The sequence below is a fragment of the Diachasma alloeum genome, unplaced genomic scaffold (genome assembly GCF_001412515.2).
Source record: "Diachasma alloeum isolate Michigan unplaced genomic scaffold, Dall2.0 Dall_scaffold_00179, whole genome shotgun sequence".
Taxonomy (NCBI): domain Eukaryota; kingdom Metazoa; phylum Arthropoda; class Insecta; order Hymenoptera; family Braconidae; genus Diachasma; species Diachasma alloeum.
Window position 1 is genome coordinate 4069869 of NW_021680345.1, and position 16585 is coordinate 4086453.

Below are 16585 nucleotides of genomic sequence, written 5' to 3' on the forward strand. Positions count from 1 at the left end.
AATAAAATATGGGAAAAACCACGTACCAAACAACCACGTAGTCGATAAACAAACAAAATCGCAAAAATATTGTACACTGAAATACTATATATTTAAATAAATGCTTATTTATTGCGGAATGCTCATTGTGTCATTAATTCATTGCACGTCATATGTGAACTCTCAGTCTTTTAAATAAATTTTTAAAAAGGCGGAAAACCCCCAGTGGATTCACCAGGAAATTTTACTGGACTTATATTAAAAATTCTATTTCCTTCGCCTATTATTAGAAAAATTTGGCAGGTTTTTTGACGTATTTTTTTATCGTAAAAATTTTTAATAAAAAAGATTCTATAGAAAAAAATCAATCGACTAGGGAACCTCTTGGCTCCATTTTTCCAAGTTTCTTTGCTTGAATTTTGGAAAATTGATATCAATAAATTTTCTATAGAGAATAAAGTGACGTAAAAAGATTAACAAACATGGATTTAATTTTATAAAACATGTTCCGTTGAATATTTCTATATATAAAAAATACGCAGAGCAGCTGTGAAATTTTTAATAGAGTTAATAGAATGAATATTAGATTTTAAAACCTAACACTAGGTTTTTTCTATGAAACTCTTTCGTACGTGCATGCATTAGCAAATATTGTTTTCCTTATCGATCATTATTCACGAGGATGTTTTCATCAACAACACAAAAAAATCCAAACCGTGCATTAATCATTTCCTATATTCATTTCATCATTTCCTATATCGTCCAATGAACTGAATTTATCGACACAAATAACGGAAAAATACTGTTTACCAAACATTTCTCTCCATCTGAACGATTCAGGAAGAATCCATTCCTAAATAATTTTCCTCAATGACATTCTGAATTCCCAAACTCGTTGCAAAAATTAAACATCCCATTGAATTCAGTAGCGAAATGGTAAAACGGTTTAAGTCGACTTATCTCCCAGTTGAGTTTTTGAGGAATATTTCCGAATCTAAGGGAGATAGCGGAATTTTCGTAAGAGCATTTGTTGTTGCTCTCAATCGGCTGTACAAAAAAGGTCATAACAAAAATTTTGCTATCTCCCTTAGATTCCGAGATATTCATTGAAAACTGGTCAATAGTCAAAATTGACGTGTACCGTTTTACCACTTCGCTACTGAATAGAATTTCCGAAAGAATAACTGATGAATCTACAATGCGCATCGTCCATCCTCAAACCACGCGGCTATCAACGACTTCATCAACCACTCAAAAAACTCAAACCATCCATTAATTTATCATCACTTCCCACATGGTTCAATAAACAAAAAAATGTGCTCGTAGATTATACCATTCCCGGAAAGTACTCCCCACGAAGTGATAAAAATCAAAGAATCGATAACGCTATGTCCTCCCCATCAGCGATAAACATGAGTTACCTGCCCCGACTAGAAACAACTATGTTTCACTTTGGGCGACTAGTCGGCGATTAGACGTTCTCATCTCAACTTCAACAATACCTTACCTCGTCTGGCGAAATAGAGAAAAAAACAACACGTGCGATAAACGTCTCTAATTGGTAGCAAAGATAATGTCCAACGTCGAGATATCGGAATAAAGTATACTTGTCAGATGCGTTCGAAACTTGGCGCTGTGCTGATACCGCGCTTCGCACGCTCTTCACTACTGCTGTGCTCTATAGTTTTTAAAATCTCGGAGTTAAGAATAATAAATCATCGAGTGCGCTGACATGGTATGTAAATATCACTTGTAAATTTCACTCCATTTTTCAATAAAATGACGTACGAACATTTGAGTTTTTTTATCTCAATTAGACATTTATTCTACCAATAATTTTTAACAGAAATTGTTGGCACCGAGTTTTCTGGGTCTTTCCGCTGTATTTTTAATCATTTCTGGTAACAAAATGCAAGAAAAAATACGCGTAATAAATAGAAAAATTAATATCTATCAATTTTTTTCTATCGAGTACCTATTAAGACATTTCATTATTAATTCAATACCATTATTTCAATAAAAAAACCGTTTTTACAAAAAAAATCCATTGGAAATGTTCTTCTACGTGATTTTCATTACAGATACATGACAGAAAAAAGTTAATAGCAATTTTTTAATAGAAAATTCTTGGAGATTAATGTTTTGAGTTGTTTTCGTTTAATTTTTTCATTTCTTCCTCATTACAAAATGCAAGAAAAAAACCTTGGAAAACTCATGCCCGAGAATTTCTACAGAAAAATCTTCACCTGCCGATTATTTCAATCAACACATTTTAGTAAAAAATCCCCCAGAAAATCCCATAAATTTCAAAACTATTTCCGGCAAATTCCTCACGCTTTCCACTGGATTATTTCGTGTTCACCGTTTAACTTATCACATTTTCAATCCCAAACCAAAAATAGTATGCGCTTATCTATGAAAGACACCCATTTAATAACATTTAATGAGATAGCTCTTTCGAATAAAACCCAGTGTCAATCAATGTAAAATTTCAAACGCATCAAAGCCAAGTTGTTATGTTGGAACTAATTTCGTGAATCCCACATCTCAATGCAATTTTTCCCGAGTCTAGACTGCATTAACTCATGCAACAGATCTTACGTATCACTAGAAATAGCAGCAGAAAAGGCGGGAGCCCTTCTGGCCTCGATTGAACGCACCAGACGTCTATCAATTGATATATCCACGTAAAATTGTTGTTAACTAATTGTAAGTGGGTGACATTAGGTGTTGTTATTATAGCCATTGCGTGCCCGTATTTGACGTAGAGTGGGACACATGTGTCCCTTGATTTCCTTGATTTTCGAGGTCTTGAGGGCACGTGCCCACAGCTAAAATTAATCAGAATTATTGCGTCACATTTGCATAGATGAAATGATCGGCTGAGTTCTCTCGACAGTTCTTGGAGACTATTGAGTTGAGAATTAACTCGGTTGAATAGAGATTTAACACTGCACATGCCGCACATCGGCTATTTTCAATTCTAAAAACTATTCAAAACGTCGTTCGTTATCAACTACATAAAGTCAATGCTATTTTCCAGGTATTCACGGACAATTCGCTAGGGGAACGTAGAGGAGTGTGACGATGATGTCGAGGAAAATCCACGTGAATCACCAGTTGATAAATCTTTATCTAGAATTTTTTCTATTATCTGTTCTACTTGTGGAGAATTGTGACAGTGCGATATGGCGACGGGGGTGGGGTTTGTAAATGTTTTGAGAAATAAGGAAATGAAGGACGCTGGGGGTGATGACAGTGAGTTTTATGTGAATTATCAAGGGAGGACTTATGAAATTAGTGGATTTTTGAAGAATCATCCTGGGGGACGACAGGTGCTCAAAGCGTATGAGGGATTGTCCCTCGATCGGGCGTTGGATAATGTGCCGCATTCGGCAGCCGCTTTTCATCTATTCCAGGAATTTGAAATGAGTCATAGAAGAGATTATGAGGATATAGAGGTGAATGTGGAAGAGAGATTGAGGGAGACTGAGGGAATCGAAATGAAGAATATAAGAATTAAGGATATCCAAGTACTTTGGCTATTTTTTCTCCAGTGAAATGATTTTCTACTTTTGTTGTCGAACATCAGAGCTTTCATTTGAGCCCCCAATCATCTACAATGATTTTATCATTTAAACTTTGCATGTCTGAATTTGAATCTCGATATTGAACTGTTAGAAAACATTTTTGAAATCTGAAAAAAATTAGAATGTTTACTTGTGGGGGAAGAATGATGAAATAATTTAAAAAGTTCTTTTTTTTAAGGATGACTCATTAAATACAATTAATTAAATAAAATTAAATAAGTTCAATAATTTCCACCAAAAAATAATAAAAATACATAGAATTTCGAATAAAGAGTTTCTTTCCTTTTAAATGCGCTATTTGTCTTTTTAAAAAATTCCGTTATGACACTCAATAATCAAAAATCAATATCTTCCAGAATTTAATCGACTGGAGTGCACCCCTTCTCGGACAAGTTGCATCCCTACGAGATCGATACTGGGAGTGGGTGAATCTCCCAGTGAATCGACCAATTCGCCTATTCAAATCGGACACTATGGAAATACTCACAGTGACACCCTGGTACCTAGTTCCACTCGTATGGATACCAATCTGTACATATTTCCTTTATCTCGGTGTATCGACTGATGTTTCCGGTCCTATCGGTGATTGAACATTTAAACATTCAAGTCTGTCAGCGTTGAAATTTCCCGTTCAACGCAAATATTGAAAATCCCCTATTCTACAAAATTCTCTTTATCTCTTCTAGCACATTCGCTCGCTAAGATTGTCCTCGCGTTTTCGTGGGGATTTTTGCTGTGGACTTTTTTAGAATACACATTGCATCGAAAATTATTCCACATGAAGCCGCCAGCCGATTCCAAGATACTCATATCTCTTCATTTTCTTCTTCATGGCCTTCATCACAAGGTAAAAACCAAGGACAAATTATTGTAGAAGAAATAAAAATTATTCTCATCAATTTCTCTTTACAAAATTGAAGAAAAAATACTTGCAGAACTCATGCGCAAGAATTTTTTAAGAAAAACCAACATCGATCGATTTTCTTTCACTAAATATCTATCAATGAAGTGCCTCATTAATGCAATAGAATTATTTTAATAGGAAACATTTTCTCTAAAACAATCCTGTTGGAAATGTTGTGCATAACATTGGAAATAAGGAATTTAAAATAATTTTTTTTTTCAGGCACCTTTTGACAATAGGAGACTAGTATTTCCTCCATTGCCAGCAATATTCCTGGCTTGTGTATTATACAATTTATATCAGCTGATGTTTCCAGTATTTATGTTGAATACTGTAGCTTCGGGAACCATGACAGGTACACAAAATAGAGATTTTCAGAAAAATTAATTAAAGATTTCCTTTGAATTTATTTGCAACGTTTTCTTTTTCTCAATTGAAAAAAACAAAATTACAGGATACCTATGTTACGACTTAATGCATTATTATTTACATCATGGGGCGCCCAACGCAGAGACATATTTATACACCATGAAGCGATACCACAATTACCACCACTTCTCACATCACGACGAAGGTAAAATCATCGACTAAATGAGTCAATACAATGTCCACCGAATTCCAATGATTCTATTATTGAAATTTACATCATCAGGTTTCGGTATAAGCAGCAAACTGTGGGACTACATCTTCGGATCGTTAATTGTACTAAGGCAATTGAAAAAGGCCATTATCTGGTAGACAAATTTATCTCTGCCAAAGTTTTTTACAATTAAAAAAATTGATTTCCATCAATGAAGCCAAGACTATCATTAATTTTGTTAATAAAACATTAGATAATACACATGTTATGTTACTTTAAGAAAAATATTAATCAATTCCTTGTGATCGAGGTTCGTGACATCAGTTCCCTCCTCTCACGAAGATAGTAACGAATTCACCCTGATTTATAATTATCCTTAAATCGCGATTAGATAACTTTGATTCTTAATGAATAATTTAAGTACGTTTGAAGGAACGAGATTAATCCATTCAGTTCAAGGAATGACAATAATGCATTCGAGGTAAAATGCAACGAAGAGGAATTACTCTTTATGTTTGAGATTAAAAATACGAAATTTGTACTGATACTGTTCGTTGTGACACCAGGTTCAAGAGAATTCACCAATTTTTCTCAGTGTAGTTAAGTACGGCTTGAGAAATCACGAAAAATGTAATTTTTGAGATGCAAAAAATCTGATCTTGCTCTTTTAATTGCTTACAAATATTTTAACGATATTTACATTTTGACATTTTTTGGGTAGAGGGTTGTGGGTGGACTCAAGTGAGATTCAATCAACAATTGGGTTTTTGCATGAAATTGGGTTAAAAATATTGGACACTTATTTTTTTGTTTCGATAAATAATGAGAAACAAATAATAAAAGACGAAAATTCTTGCTTTTTATTATTTTTAAAAATAAAAAAATATGAATGTAATATTTTCCACCCAATTTGCAATTTCATCGTATTATTTTATGAATAAATTGCATGCAAAAGCCCAATTATGACGTGGACAAATGCATATTTTGAGCAAACGGGGGGGGCATTCAATCAGAGATCAGCAGAAAAAGAATTCTCAATATGATTAACCAATAACATGATCATATGAATAGTTAATGGATAGAATAAAACTCTCGAAATAAATCGGAATTTCTTTGTCATCAGATTACTAATGCTTAATGGGAAAAAATGAATTTCGGTTGTTTTCGTAAGAAATAATGAAGTTTAATTGAATTTTAATCACCTCGTGATTTGGTAATGACACTGATGCTAATTGGATTGAATAATTCGAATAGTCAACTGACTACTCATTTCATAAGACCATGAAAGAAAAATATTCATTCGTCATTCGCAGTTAATCGATTGTTACGTGATCGTGGTGAGAATATTACTGATAAGATTGACGCCGATCTCTGAATGCAATCGTGGAAACCCACGTAAAATTGGATTGTTCGGATTTTTTACGCGGAAAATGTTGAATTGAAGTCGACTGGGATTCATCAATGTCAGGGGATGGGGAACAATTGAAAATTATCGATTGAAACATTCGTTTGTTGAAACTGTCGGATGTTATCAGTGCTAATTTGGTCTATGAACAATTCCCATTTTTCTCTTTGGACAGAATTCAAGAATTTCTTCGAATTTCATTAGAACAGTTACAATTCATCGAATCTAAGAATTTCACTTCTATTACAGTCAACTGACCTGCATGAACTCCAACTAATTGAATTTTTTTTGCATTGAACTTTCCATTGCTAATCAGCAAAATTGAATAAAAAACATTTGAATCATTCTTCAAACCAACAGGATACGTATCCAATATTTCTCCTCCAATTTTCATAGACGAAAAGAAATTCTTTCGAGAAATTCTAGTGCTAATAAGTAAAATTTCTGATTATTACTAAGAAATTGTGTAGACTTCTGGTAAAATTCCTGGGGTGTTCTATGAAAATTTCGCCCCTTTTCCAAACAGAATTTGTCTTTGTGTATATGAACTTTCCATTGCTAATCAGCAAAATTGAATGAAAAACATTTGAATCATTTTTAAAACCAACAGGGACACGTATCCAATATTTCTCCTCTAATATTCATAAACGAAGAGAAATTCTTTCGAGAAATTCTGCTGCTAATAAGTAAAATATCTCATTATTACTGATAAATTACATCGAGACTTCTGGGAATATCCCTGACAATTTCGTCCTTTTTCCGAAGTGAATTTTTCTTCGCGTATATAATCATTTCCGGGGTGAATTGGTAGACTAGAATAAATAATTAAATGGCTTTCCATCAATGTATGGAAGCGATTCAGCAAAAAAAATGCACGTATCCGTTTACCAATTCACGCCAGATTTCATCCAATAGAGAAACGTCTTGTTGGAAAAAAAATTCAAAAAATACAGTTCTTCCCAGTCTAATCCGCTGAACCGCAGGCTTGCAATCTCAAAAAAATAACGATAAAAAACAGCGCTGTGCCTCGACCGCCCCACCCCATCAATTAAACCTCAAAAATTTCCGTCTCCTCTCCCTTCTCGACATCACAGCACAAGCCACGAAAGATTTTCCCCAAGAATTGTCTCACACAATTCGCCTTGAGTATTAATCATGTAGCATCAGCCTTAACATTTTTCCTCCCCATACTCAGCTGTGGAAAAGTGCTCTTATTCTGAATGGGATTGAGCTTCGAGGATAAATAAATAAATGCCTCGTACAAGCTCTGTCTATCCATAACATTCACCTCAAAATGTCTTATCTTCTCTCTCGTGCACCAGTTAACAGCCCTCCCCGCTGTATTCTCAAGACTCTGAGTGTCACTGTCAAATCCAGTTCTATTGCCAACAACCACAACCGTAATCTCCTTCTTATCTTTATTCTTATCGATATCTTTTTTCAATGGAAACAGTACGTCTAGTGACTCGGGTTTGGCAGTGTCGTAAACGAGGACGTAACCGTCAGCAAAGCCCAGGTAATGTCGTGCCAATTGCTGGGCATTTGTGTTGGCATGGTGTTCATCGAGACCAGCTGTATCGTAAAACCTTACTTTCTCTTTGGTTCCGCGATCAGTCTCTATGTTCGCCACGTAGATATCCTCGATTGTGGGGTGAATCTCCTGGTATTCAGGCGGAGAGGAAAGAGATTCAATTATTGGGCTCATCGTCGTGATGAAATGACCTACGCTATTGGAAATTTATCGAAATCTCGGTGACAAATGCACTTCAATTTTTAATATGGATTTCATTTGAGATCAGATAGTTCAGAAAATTCCTTATAGTTCTTGAAAATTCAATAAAACAGAGGTTTTCAATAACAATGAAAGCTTGAATTTTTTAACTAATTGTGAAAAATTGCAGAGACAAAGATTTTCTCTCCAAACGTTAAAGATTTTAAGAAACTCACGCTTCTAGCAGAAATTAAATTGATAATAAAAAACTGGTTAATTGATTCCACAAAAAAAATTCCTACAATTCAGTACTAAAAATCTACTCATTTTGAGTCAGAAGAATTCGTGAATTAATTTGTATTTTTAAACAGAGAATATGCAGAAGGGATCGAATTCTGGAATAATTGAACATTTATTCAAAATTAAAGGAGTCAAGATGTCAGGCAACATTTCTTTGAATAACAAAGGATCAGTATATTAATTCCAGAACAACAATAATCGTCAATTTAAAAATGGAAAAGTTCTCAATTTGACAATTCAAATGTTCTTCATTCAAGAACCTTGAGGTTCCTATTAAAAAACCCGAGTTTTGAATACCTGAACCAAGATTTCTTCAAAACAAGAGAAAATGCACCTCAGTTTAAGTACAATTGCACCAGATTTCCGTAAAAATTTTCTTTAAATAAGTGAAAACTTCACATATTTTCGACATTTTTACTGGAAATAGGAGATTTTTTACTTTTTATGAACATCAAAATAGAAATGTCAAACATTCAAGAAATCAATTTCCCTTGAAATTAGAAAAAAAATTCATGTTCATGTTTTCATGTTCTAAAATACGATCCAAAAAATCCTAGGCTAATGCCACTAACGATTAACTATTGCCTCAAGGGACCAAAACTCTCGGAATAATTTTGAGAACATAGATCAACATGGAAAAATCAGAAAACCCAATCCTTTGAAATGAAAAATCCCAGGAATCAACAGACACCCTAACCTACTCGATCCACTCCAACTTACGGTCTTGAGCGTGACATTTCCGTATATCAGCTGCTCCAGCAATGCCGTCTTCCCGACGCCCTTCATCCCACACACCACGACCTTCGTAGTTTTCCCCATCTCCCCAAATGACACTTAGAAAACCCTAGCTACAGCCTTTTGATCGACTTGTTTGGAGATTCCCTGGCTAATTCAACTGCATGCCAAATGTTTTGATGGGGGAACAGGTGGGGTTAACGGGTGTATGTGGCACTTCACTTGACCCCTCCATATCCAGGTGCCGCGATATTCCGTTCCATAAAATCTTTGTACTCACCCCCTGCCTCTCCAGACGATCCATTTCCGGCGATTTTTCCTCAATTCTACGGCGAAATCCATCGATTATCGACGCACAACACTTCGTCACATTTCAATCTGTACTTTTCTCACAATTTTTGTTTTTCCGTTGAGGAATGGCGAGCGTCACTGTCCCGCGCGCGGGAAAACAACTGACGAGAGTCTCTCCACTCACTCGCGCAACGCGTGCCCTTCCCCCTCTCCGCAACAACTGTCGTATCGCCGGATAACTCACGACTCGACTGCACTCCGGCGTACGTCGGATTCAGTCCTATTTATTTCCTTGAAAGTAATTGAAGTCAATTTATTGCCCTCGAGATTATATTCGTGCGAAGTTGAACCCGTGAGTTATGATAAATTAGGCTGATCAGTTGCATTGTGATAGAGTGCGGGGTGGAAGTGTTTCAGGGGATCAGCTGAATTTCTTTGACGTGCGGGTTTTTACTCGAGGGGCGGATCATGGGGGAGAATGCACCCGGGGATGGTAAGGAGTCTGATAAATACTCGATTCTGCTGCCTACTTATAATGAAGTGGAGAATTTACCGATAATTGTGTGGCTCATCGTCAAGTATTTGGATGGAGTGTGAGTATGAGAATCTAACCTCTTCAGTATTTGATCTTATGTTTTTAACAATTTTGAAAATTGTTTGTTAAATTTAGCATTTCTGTTGACAATTCAATGAAATTCAGCTTTTTGGGTAGAATAATTGATGATTTTTCAATGAATATTTCAAGGAATCTTCTACAAATCAATTGCTCTCCCTTTTTTTCAAATCCAAGGATCACCAGTAACATTACTTTTTAATAATATTAAACGAAATTATACGGAAATTACTATTTTTTTTGTGTTACTTGGAAATTAATGAAATAATTTATAATTTGAATTGTCGATCAATTGTCAAGTAAATAACAAGTTTTTCAAATTTCTTAAGATGATTTTCGATTACCGAAATAATGGCAATCGAACTGCCTCACTTATTGATTGATAATTTATTTGAAAAATTGATTAATGATTAATTTAACAATAAAAATTTGCTATACATTATTAACTGATCTCATATCTATTAAAATAACATTATTAACATTTTGTATTTTTGCAACGCCTGTTCAAATGAAACAACATTTGTCTTTCAACAGAGTGCCTTTTGAGATAATTATCATTGACGATGGCTCACCGGACGGCACCCAAGAGGTGGCAAAAAAATTACAGAACCTCTACGGAGAGGATAAGATACTCCTGAGGCCGAGGGAACGAAAGCTCGGGCTTGGAACAGCCTACATTCACGGAATTAAACATGCGTCTGGAAATTTCGTCATCATCATGGATGCAGATCTCTCTCATCACGTAAATAATCCTCACATAATTGGCAAGTGATCGCTGAGAGTAATCTCGTTTAAACATTGTTGTGTGATAATTTGCAGCCTCAATTCATCCCGAAAATGATCGAAACCCAACGTCAGGGGAATTACGACATCGTCACTGGGACGAGATACAGCGGTGATGGAGGCGTTCATGGCTGGGATTTCAAGAGAAAACTCATCAGCAGAGGGGCTAATTTCGTGACACAGGTGCTTCTGAGGCCTGGGGTCAGTGATCTCACTGGAAGCTTTAGGTGAATTTCAAGTATTGATGGTTTAATCATACTAATCGATTCATTTATTTAGTAGTAGTCGTAGTAAATTGTTTGCATTATTGAATACATAATTTATAAATGCAGAGGTAAAAAGCGTGAGAAAGCATAACAGCGAAATATGAATTCATTATTAATTAATTATGAATTAATTTAAATCAATTTGTCCTGATGCCGAATCTTTTCTTCGTTAACGAATGAAGGCCTCTGAGTCTTAGTTGAGTAATTCATGAACAATGGGGGATACAGAGGAGATCGATTTGTTTCAGTTCACAATAAATAATGATACATTCGAAATTAAATGCAGCAGAAAGCAGTTATTATAAATTAAATGCTCAATTTTCTGTTTTTTGTGAATTGTAGAAATTGATGATTTCATTGATGATAATCTTTTAATTCACGTTGATGAATTCATTTTAATTAATTTTTGAGGATTTTTTGTCATTGTGACATCAAATTCAGCAGAAATCTCCAATTATTCCCGAATAATTGACTAGTATCTAATTTAGACGACAAAACTTTATTTTAACATCATTTGAATTCAAATTTTCCAAAGTAATTTATAAAAATTAGTGAAATTAAAAGCATTGCATTTATACACAAAAAAACAGAATTACTTTTCTCGTAAAAAATGTCATCCGAGCTAACAATTATTCACAAATATTCCAAGAACCTAAACTTTTGAATCCTTTATAAGTTAAATTGAGCATAAAATTTTAAGAATTGCATTCATACATTTGATTACATTTAATACACTTGATTTTCCCTCATTAAATGAGTACTTTTTCATATAAAAATTCGTCATCTATCATTTTTAAAAATGAATCCCTTTGTAAAATCCTCTCAAATTCACAAAACCAATTTCAACATGACACCAAAAAATTTTTAATCAATTCTCTTTTCCTGTAATTGTTCATACAGACTCTACAAGAAAGCTATCCTTCAGAAATTGATCGAGTCGTGTGTCTCAAAAGGCTACGTATTCCAAATGGAGATGATTGTTCGTGCAAGACAGTTTAATTACACAATTGGAGAAGTGCCCATCTCCTTCGTGGACAGAGTCTACGGGGAATCGAAGCTCGGTGGCTCAGAAATAATTCAGTTTGTGAAGGGACTACTCTACCTATTCGCCACCACTTAGACCAACTCGACTGACATTCAAAGGCTACGTTTGTACATAAATATCCAGCAATTTGTACTGAATAAATAACCATAACCAAATTACTTGGGTGATGATTACTCCCTTGATGCCACGTGCATCATTCCACGTGTTATTCAGAGTAACGATTTTTCCTCGTTCTTTCGCTACCCTTCGCCGCACCCCACTGACGTCACGCAGCCTCCACTTATTGATCCGATGAGCACTGCAGTTGATATTTTGACACAGAATTCAACTGCCTCGTTGTGCACAAATGATAGACAATTATTAATCCGTTGGTGGAAATGCGAAGGGTGTGTGGTTCTCGGAATTGCACGGTTGGGTTTAATGTTTGATGAACATCTATTTTCATCGATGAGATATTGCAATCAATTTGATAATGGAATATTTAATGACTTTTTTCAATTGATTATGCCTAATTTAGTCTGACTGTTCTTGTTATTTTCTACTGATTTCTCTCATTTTATGAGTTTGAGGAAACGATGAGATAAATTAATTAAATCAGGTCATGAATGTTGATTTTAATTAGAAAGCAGTGAGAAATGAATTCTTAACTATTTTTGTCAATGAATGAGGAGTGATTTAGCCTGATTCTTTGCGTTATTTTCCACTGATTTTCCTCATTTTATGAATTCGTCGAAATGATTAGATGAATTAATTAAAACAAGTCATGAATCTTGTTTTTAATTAGAGTTTAATAGTCAATGAATTTTCAATATATTATTTTTATTGATTAATAAAGATTGATTTAGTTCGATTGTTCTTGTTGTTTTCCACTGATTTCCCTCCTTTTATTTATTTGACGAAAAGATCAAATTAATTGTTCAACAGAAGTTGTAAAAATTGCTTCTCATTAGGGTACAATAACTAATGAATTTCTAATGACTTTTACCGATTGAAAAGGTTTACTTCGTCTGTCTTTTGTGGTTATTTTCTACTGATTTCTCCTATTTTATTCATTTCATAAAATGAATTAACGCTAGTCGTAAACATTCCTTGTAATTGCAATACATTAAACAATTAATTAGTAAAAACGAATCATGAATAGTTCAATTTAGGATAAATATCTTTGAATCTGAGAAACAGAAATTTCTAGAGAATCCATGAAATTTTTTTCTGCCATGAACACGATAATTCAAATTTTCTTAAGTATTTAAGATATACGATTCTTTCAATAATTAAATGAACACAAATTTGACATTGTTGAAGATTTAAACTTTTTACTTGCAATTTCAAGACAATTTTTATTACACCATAGTGATTTCTCTATTTTTTATGCTATTGTTGACAATAGGGGAGGTTGGGGTAAAACGGACACTTTGGATTTTTTTTTTAATGTTAACGAGGGGTTGAAATGGTGATAAAACTCAATAATTTTTTTTCAATATAAAGAACAATCCTTCCCCTTTGTGACGACCCTAAACTGAGCTCAATTGATAAATTTGTTTCTGAGTTATGAATAATTTTTAAAAAGTCTGAAGTGTCCATTTTACCCCACCCTCCCCTACTGCGATATTAATGTTGAATCAAAGACTTCAATTTCCTCTGTTCAATTCAATTTCAATTCCCATCAGGATTCTTATTTTTCATACGTCAATCTCAGTGCAATTCTTCTTTAAATATGTCTATTTACGTATGAACATTATGTGCCTTCTCAAGTTCCCGACAATACCAAGTAATTTCTAAATTCATCACCTCAAAAACTTTGAAAAAGTCCTTCAGCCTTCGCAATGACTTTGCACCTAAAAATAATTCAGTAGTTGTTCTCCCATTACCATTAAAACAAATCATTGCACCAGCAATTCTCGAATTTAAGAAACCAACAGTGCCTTAAACAAAAATAAAAAAGGCTCTCATGCCAATGCGAGATAAATGTCTCCCGAAAATCGCAAAGTATGCATGCATTCTCATCGGGGGAAGCACCAATGCCGTTCGACGTCGCGAGGCAGTTGTGGCGCAAGCTTCGCCGCGCTCACACGTATCTCGCGCGCGTGTCTGTTCTCGAGGGTTGGCCGAGGTCCACAGGGTTGTGAAACGCATATTTCACTGAATAAAAAATCCACCTATCGAGCCCGGAAGATGTCTGTGCCTTCTCACCCCAATAAAACGTCAAATTACACGTGCCTCGGCCCCCGAAAAATGTGAGAGTCTTGTCTTCCCGAATTAATTGCCTCTAAGAGTCATCGAAATGCCGAAGAAAATTGGGTTTAACATTGTGTACGCAACGAGTGAGTGCAGACTATTTTCATCGATATTTTCGGATGCTTAACCTTGATTTCACACAGGTGAGGAGGAGCGGCACTCGTCATTGGAGTTGAATATTCACGGACCGACGGTGAGGGGCTGGCAGAGTGCGAGAAAATGTGGATATCCACAGGAGCTCATTCTCAGGCTCCACAGACCGGCGAAACTAACGAGAATTCAAGTACTAGCTCATCAGTACCTCATTCGTAAGTGGTACATTATTTCCAGTTAGGTTAACAAGTTCTTTCCATTCGATTGTTGCTCACTCACATGCTCTATTTCCGGGGGCTGCTAAATTGCACGGTTGGAGAATTTAATTTTCACAATTTTCACGCATCTCATTGAGTATTCAAGAATATAGACGGATTTTTCGATAATAATATGGACAGAATTTCATGGAAATTTGATGTTATCAAAAATTTAAAGATTTTTCATTTGAAATTTCAAGAGTAGTTTTTATAACTTTTGAATGATTTCTTTTTTCGAGAGAATGTGGAAAAAAAAAATTTATGTGCAAAATTCATTGAATGAATTTTAAAATTCCACGGTTTAAAATTTAATTTTTACAATTTTCACAAATTCCATTAAGTATTCAAGAATATAGACGGCTTTTTCAATAGTAAAATGTATTGTTAAAAATTTAGAAATTTTTCACTTGAAATTTTAAGACTAGCTTTCAAAACATTTTAAACCTCTTTTTATGTTTTATTCTGTTATTGAAAAGTATTGCAATATTAAAGTTCTATCAACAACTGCAACTTCCGTTTTTCATTTCAACTTCAATCAATATTTTCATTTTTGAGAAATCAATTTCCTTCGAATCCTTCACGCAATCTGTGTATATAAGTATAAATAAATTCAATAAATAAGATATAAGTAGAGTGAACAAATGCCAGTTGAGTCGTCCGAGAAAAATAGTTAACAAGTTCTTCCTAGCCGATTGTTGCTCACTCACATGCTCTATTTCCGGATGCTATCAAATTCCACGGTTTGAGGATTTAATGATCCTGTCTTTATTCAGGGGAGTGAGGGACCTTGGACTGAATTATTCCGACAATCACGCGAGCATAAAGTTTTCTCATTAAGGATGTACAAGTGGAACGGTTGATGTTGGAGATGGGTTCTACTTCCGGAAAACTGGGCATTGAGTTTTGTTTTTATGTGACAGGAGACACATTTCGATTCAGTGGGATTCATAGTGTTTTGGTGCATCGATTTAATAGATATGAATTGTTAGTCTGAAGTGGGGGGGCTCCGTTCATACTTCCACGACTGTGCATATCCCCGACTGTGCATAGACTTGTGAAAAGTCTAAGGGAACAACTGTACATAAATTCAACTGCACATAAAAAAACTGTCCATTGGCACCGCTAATTACCGATGGCGGCGCTCATTTTCACCAATACGAGACCCAAGAGACCCGAGGGACCCGAGTTTGTAGCAGAGATGTCAGACAAGATATGAATGTTTTTTTGAAAGAGCGGGTCGAGAAATGTCGTGCTAGGACCTCTAAAGATGGTTTTGAACCAGGGGAGACTCCAAGACCCCAATGTTCTATACATACTCCTAGACCCCATTGTCCTCCTAGACAATGATGTCACAACTCTCTGTTCAATTGAAAGCAGACATCATCTTTAGAGACATTTGTCATGTTTAGAGGCTCTGGCACGTCATTTCTCAACCCGCTCTTTCATTTGAGCCAAAAAAAACATTCATATCTTGTCTGACATCGCTGCTACAAACTCTGGTCATCAACTCTGGTTTTCAGGCGAAATTGGAATTGTTAATTTACACAATAATAGGAGTGCATTGACGATTTTTTCTTAACTCGCAAAAATCTTCAAACAATTTGCTACCGATTGGTGATAAAATTTTTTGGAAATAATGAAGTAGGGGGGATAACGCCTTTTTTTTCAGGGGTGATTTTTCAAAAATTTATTTTTAAAAAAGTCCTAACTAGAAAATGTTTTTTATTAGCTCGCAATTTTTTTCAAAACTACTTCAATGAGGAAAAAAATAAAAATTTGGAATATCTATACATGAGGG

The 16585-nt window shown here is 35.0% G+C and overlaps 4 protein-coding genes across 6 annotated transcripts in view; 3 read left to right on the plus strand and 1 right to left on the minus strand.

Moving 5' to 3' along the window:
- The first annotated feature begins 1419 nt into the window (after positions 1 to 1419).
- On the plus strand, positions 1420 to 5269 carry LOC107043268 (fatty acid 2-hydroxylase). Its single transcript, XM_015264688.1, has 7 exons — positions 1420 to 1714; positions 3023 to 3440; positions 3926 to 4151; positions 4256 to 4416; positions 4696 to 4828; positions 4928 to 5047; positions 5126 to 5269. The coding sequence occupies exons 2-7, from the start codon at positions 3168 to 3170 to the stop codon at positions 5209 to 5211; spliced, it is 999 nt and encodes a 332-aa protein (XP_015120174.1). The 5' UTR covers positions 1420 to 1714; positions 3023 to 3167; the 3' UTR covers positions 5212 to 5269.
- Positions 4853 to 9384, minus strand: LOC107043283 (NF-kappa-B inhibitor-interacting Ras-like protein). The gene is made up of 2 exons (XM_015264712.2): positions 9190 to 9384; positions 4853 to 8118 (listed from the first exon to the last, which is right to left on the minus strand). The coding sequence occupies exons 1-2, from the start codon at positions 9286 to 9288 to the stop codon at positions 7612 to 7614; spliced, it is 606 nt and encodes a 201-aa protein (XP_015120198.1). The 5' UTR covers positions 9289 to 9384; the 3' UTR covers positions 4853 to 7611.
- On the plus strand, positions 7917 to 12360 carry LOC107043274 (dolichol-phosphate mannosyltransferase subunit 1). Of its 2 annotated transcripts, XM_015264701.1 has the most exons (5): positions 7917 to 7974; positions 9905 to 10088; positions 10643 to 10850; positions 10928 to 11118; positions 12058 to 12360. In XM_015264701.1, exons 2-5 carry the CDS (start codon positions 9964 to 9966, stop codon positions 12275 to 12277), a joined length of 744 nt encoding a protein of 247 aa, XP_015120187.1. In that variant the 5' UTR covers positions 7917 to 7974; positions 9905 to 9963; the 3' UTR covers positions 12278 to 12360. The 2 variants fall into 2 exon arrangements, with proteins under 2 accessions (XP_015120187.1, XP_028982148.1); XM_029126315.1 differs by lacking the exon at positions 7917 to 7974 and having other exon boundaries at positions 8417 to 10088.
- Positions 12361 to 14257: 1897 nt separating this feature from the next.
- Positions 14258 to 16585, plus strand: part of LOC107042107 (centrosomal protein of 104 kDa) — a 10274-nt gene continuing 7946 nt past the window's right edge. For both annotated transcript variants that reach the window (XM_015262999.1, XM_015263005.1), the window contains exons 1-2: positions 14258 to 14523; positions 14581 to 14745. In XM_015262999.1, coding sequence (XP_015118485.1) covers positions 14484 to 14523; positions 14581 to 14745 — 205 coding nt within the window. In that variant the 5' untranslated portion in view covers positions 14258 to 14483. The remainder of the gene's footprint in view (positions 14524 to 14580; positions 14746 to 16585) is intronic.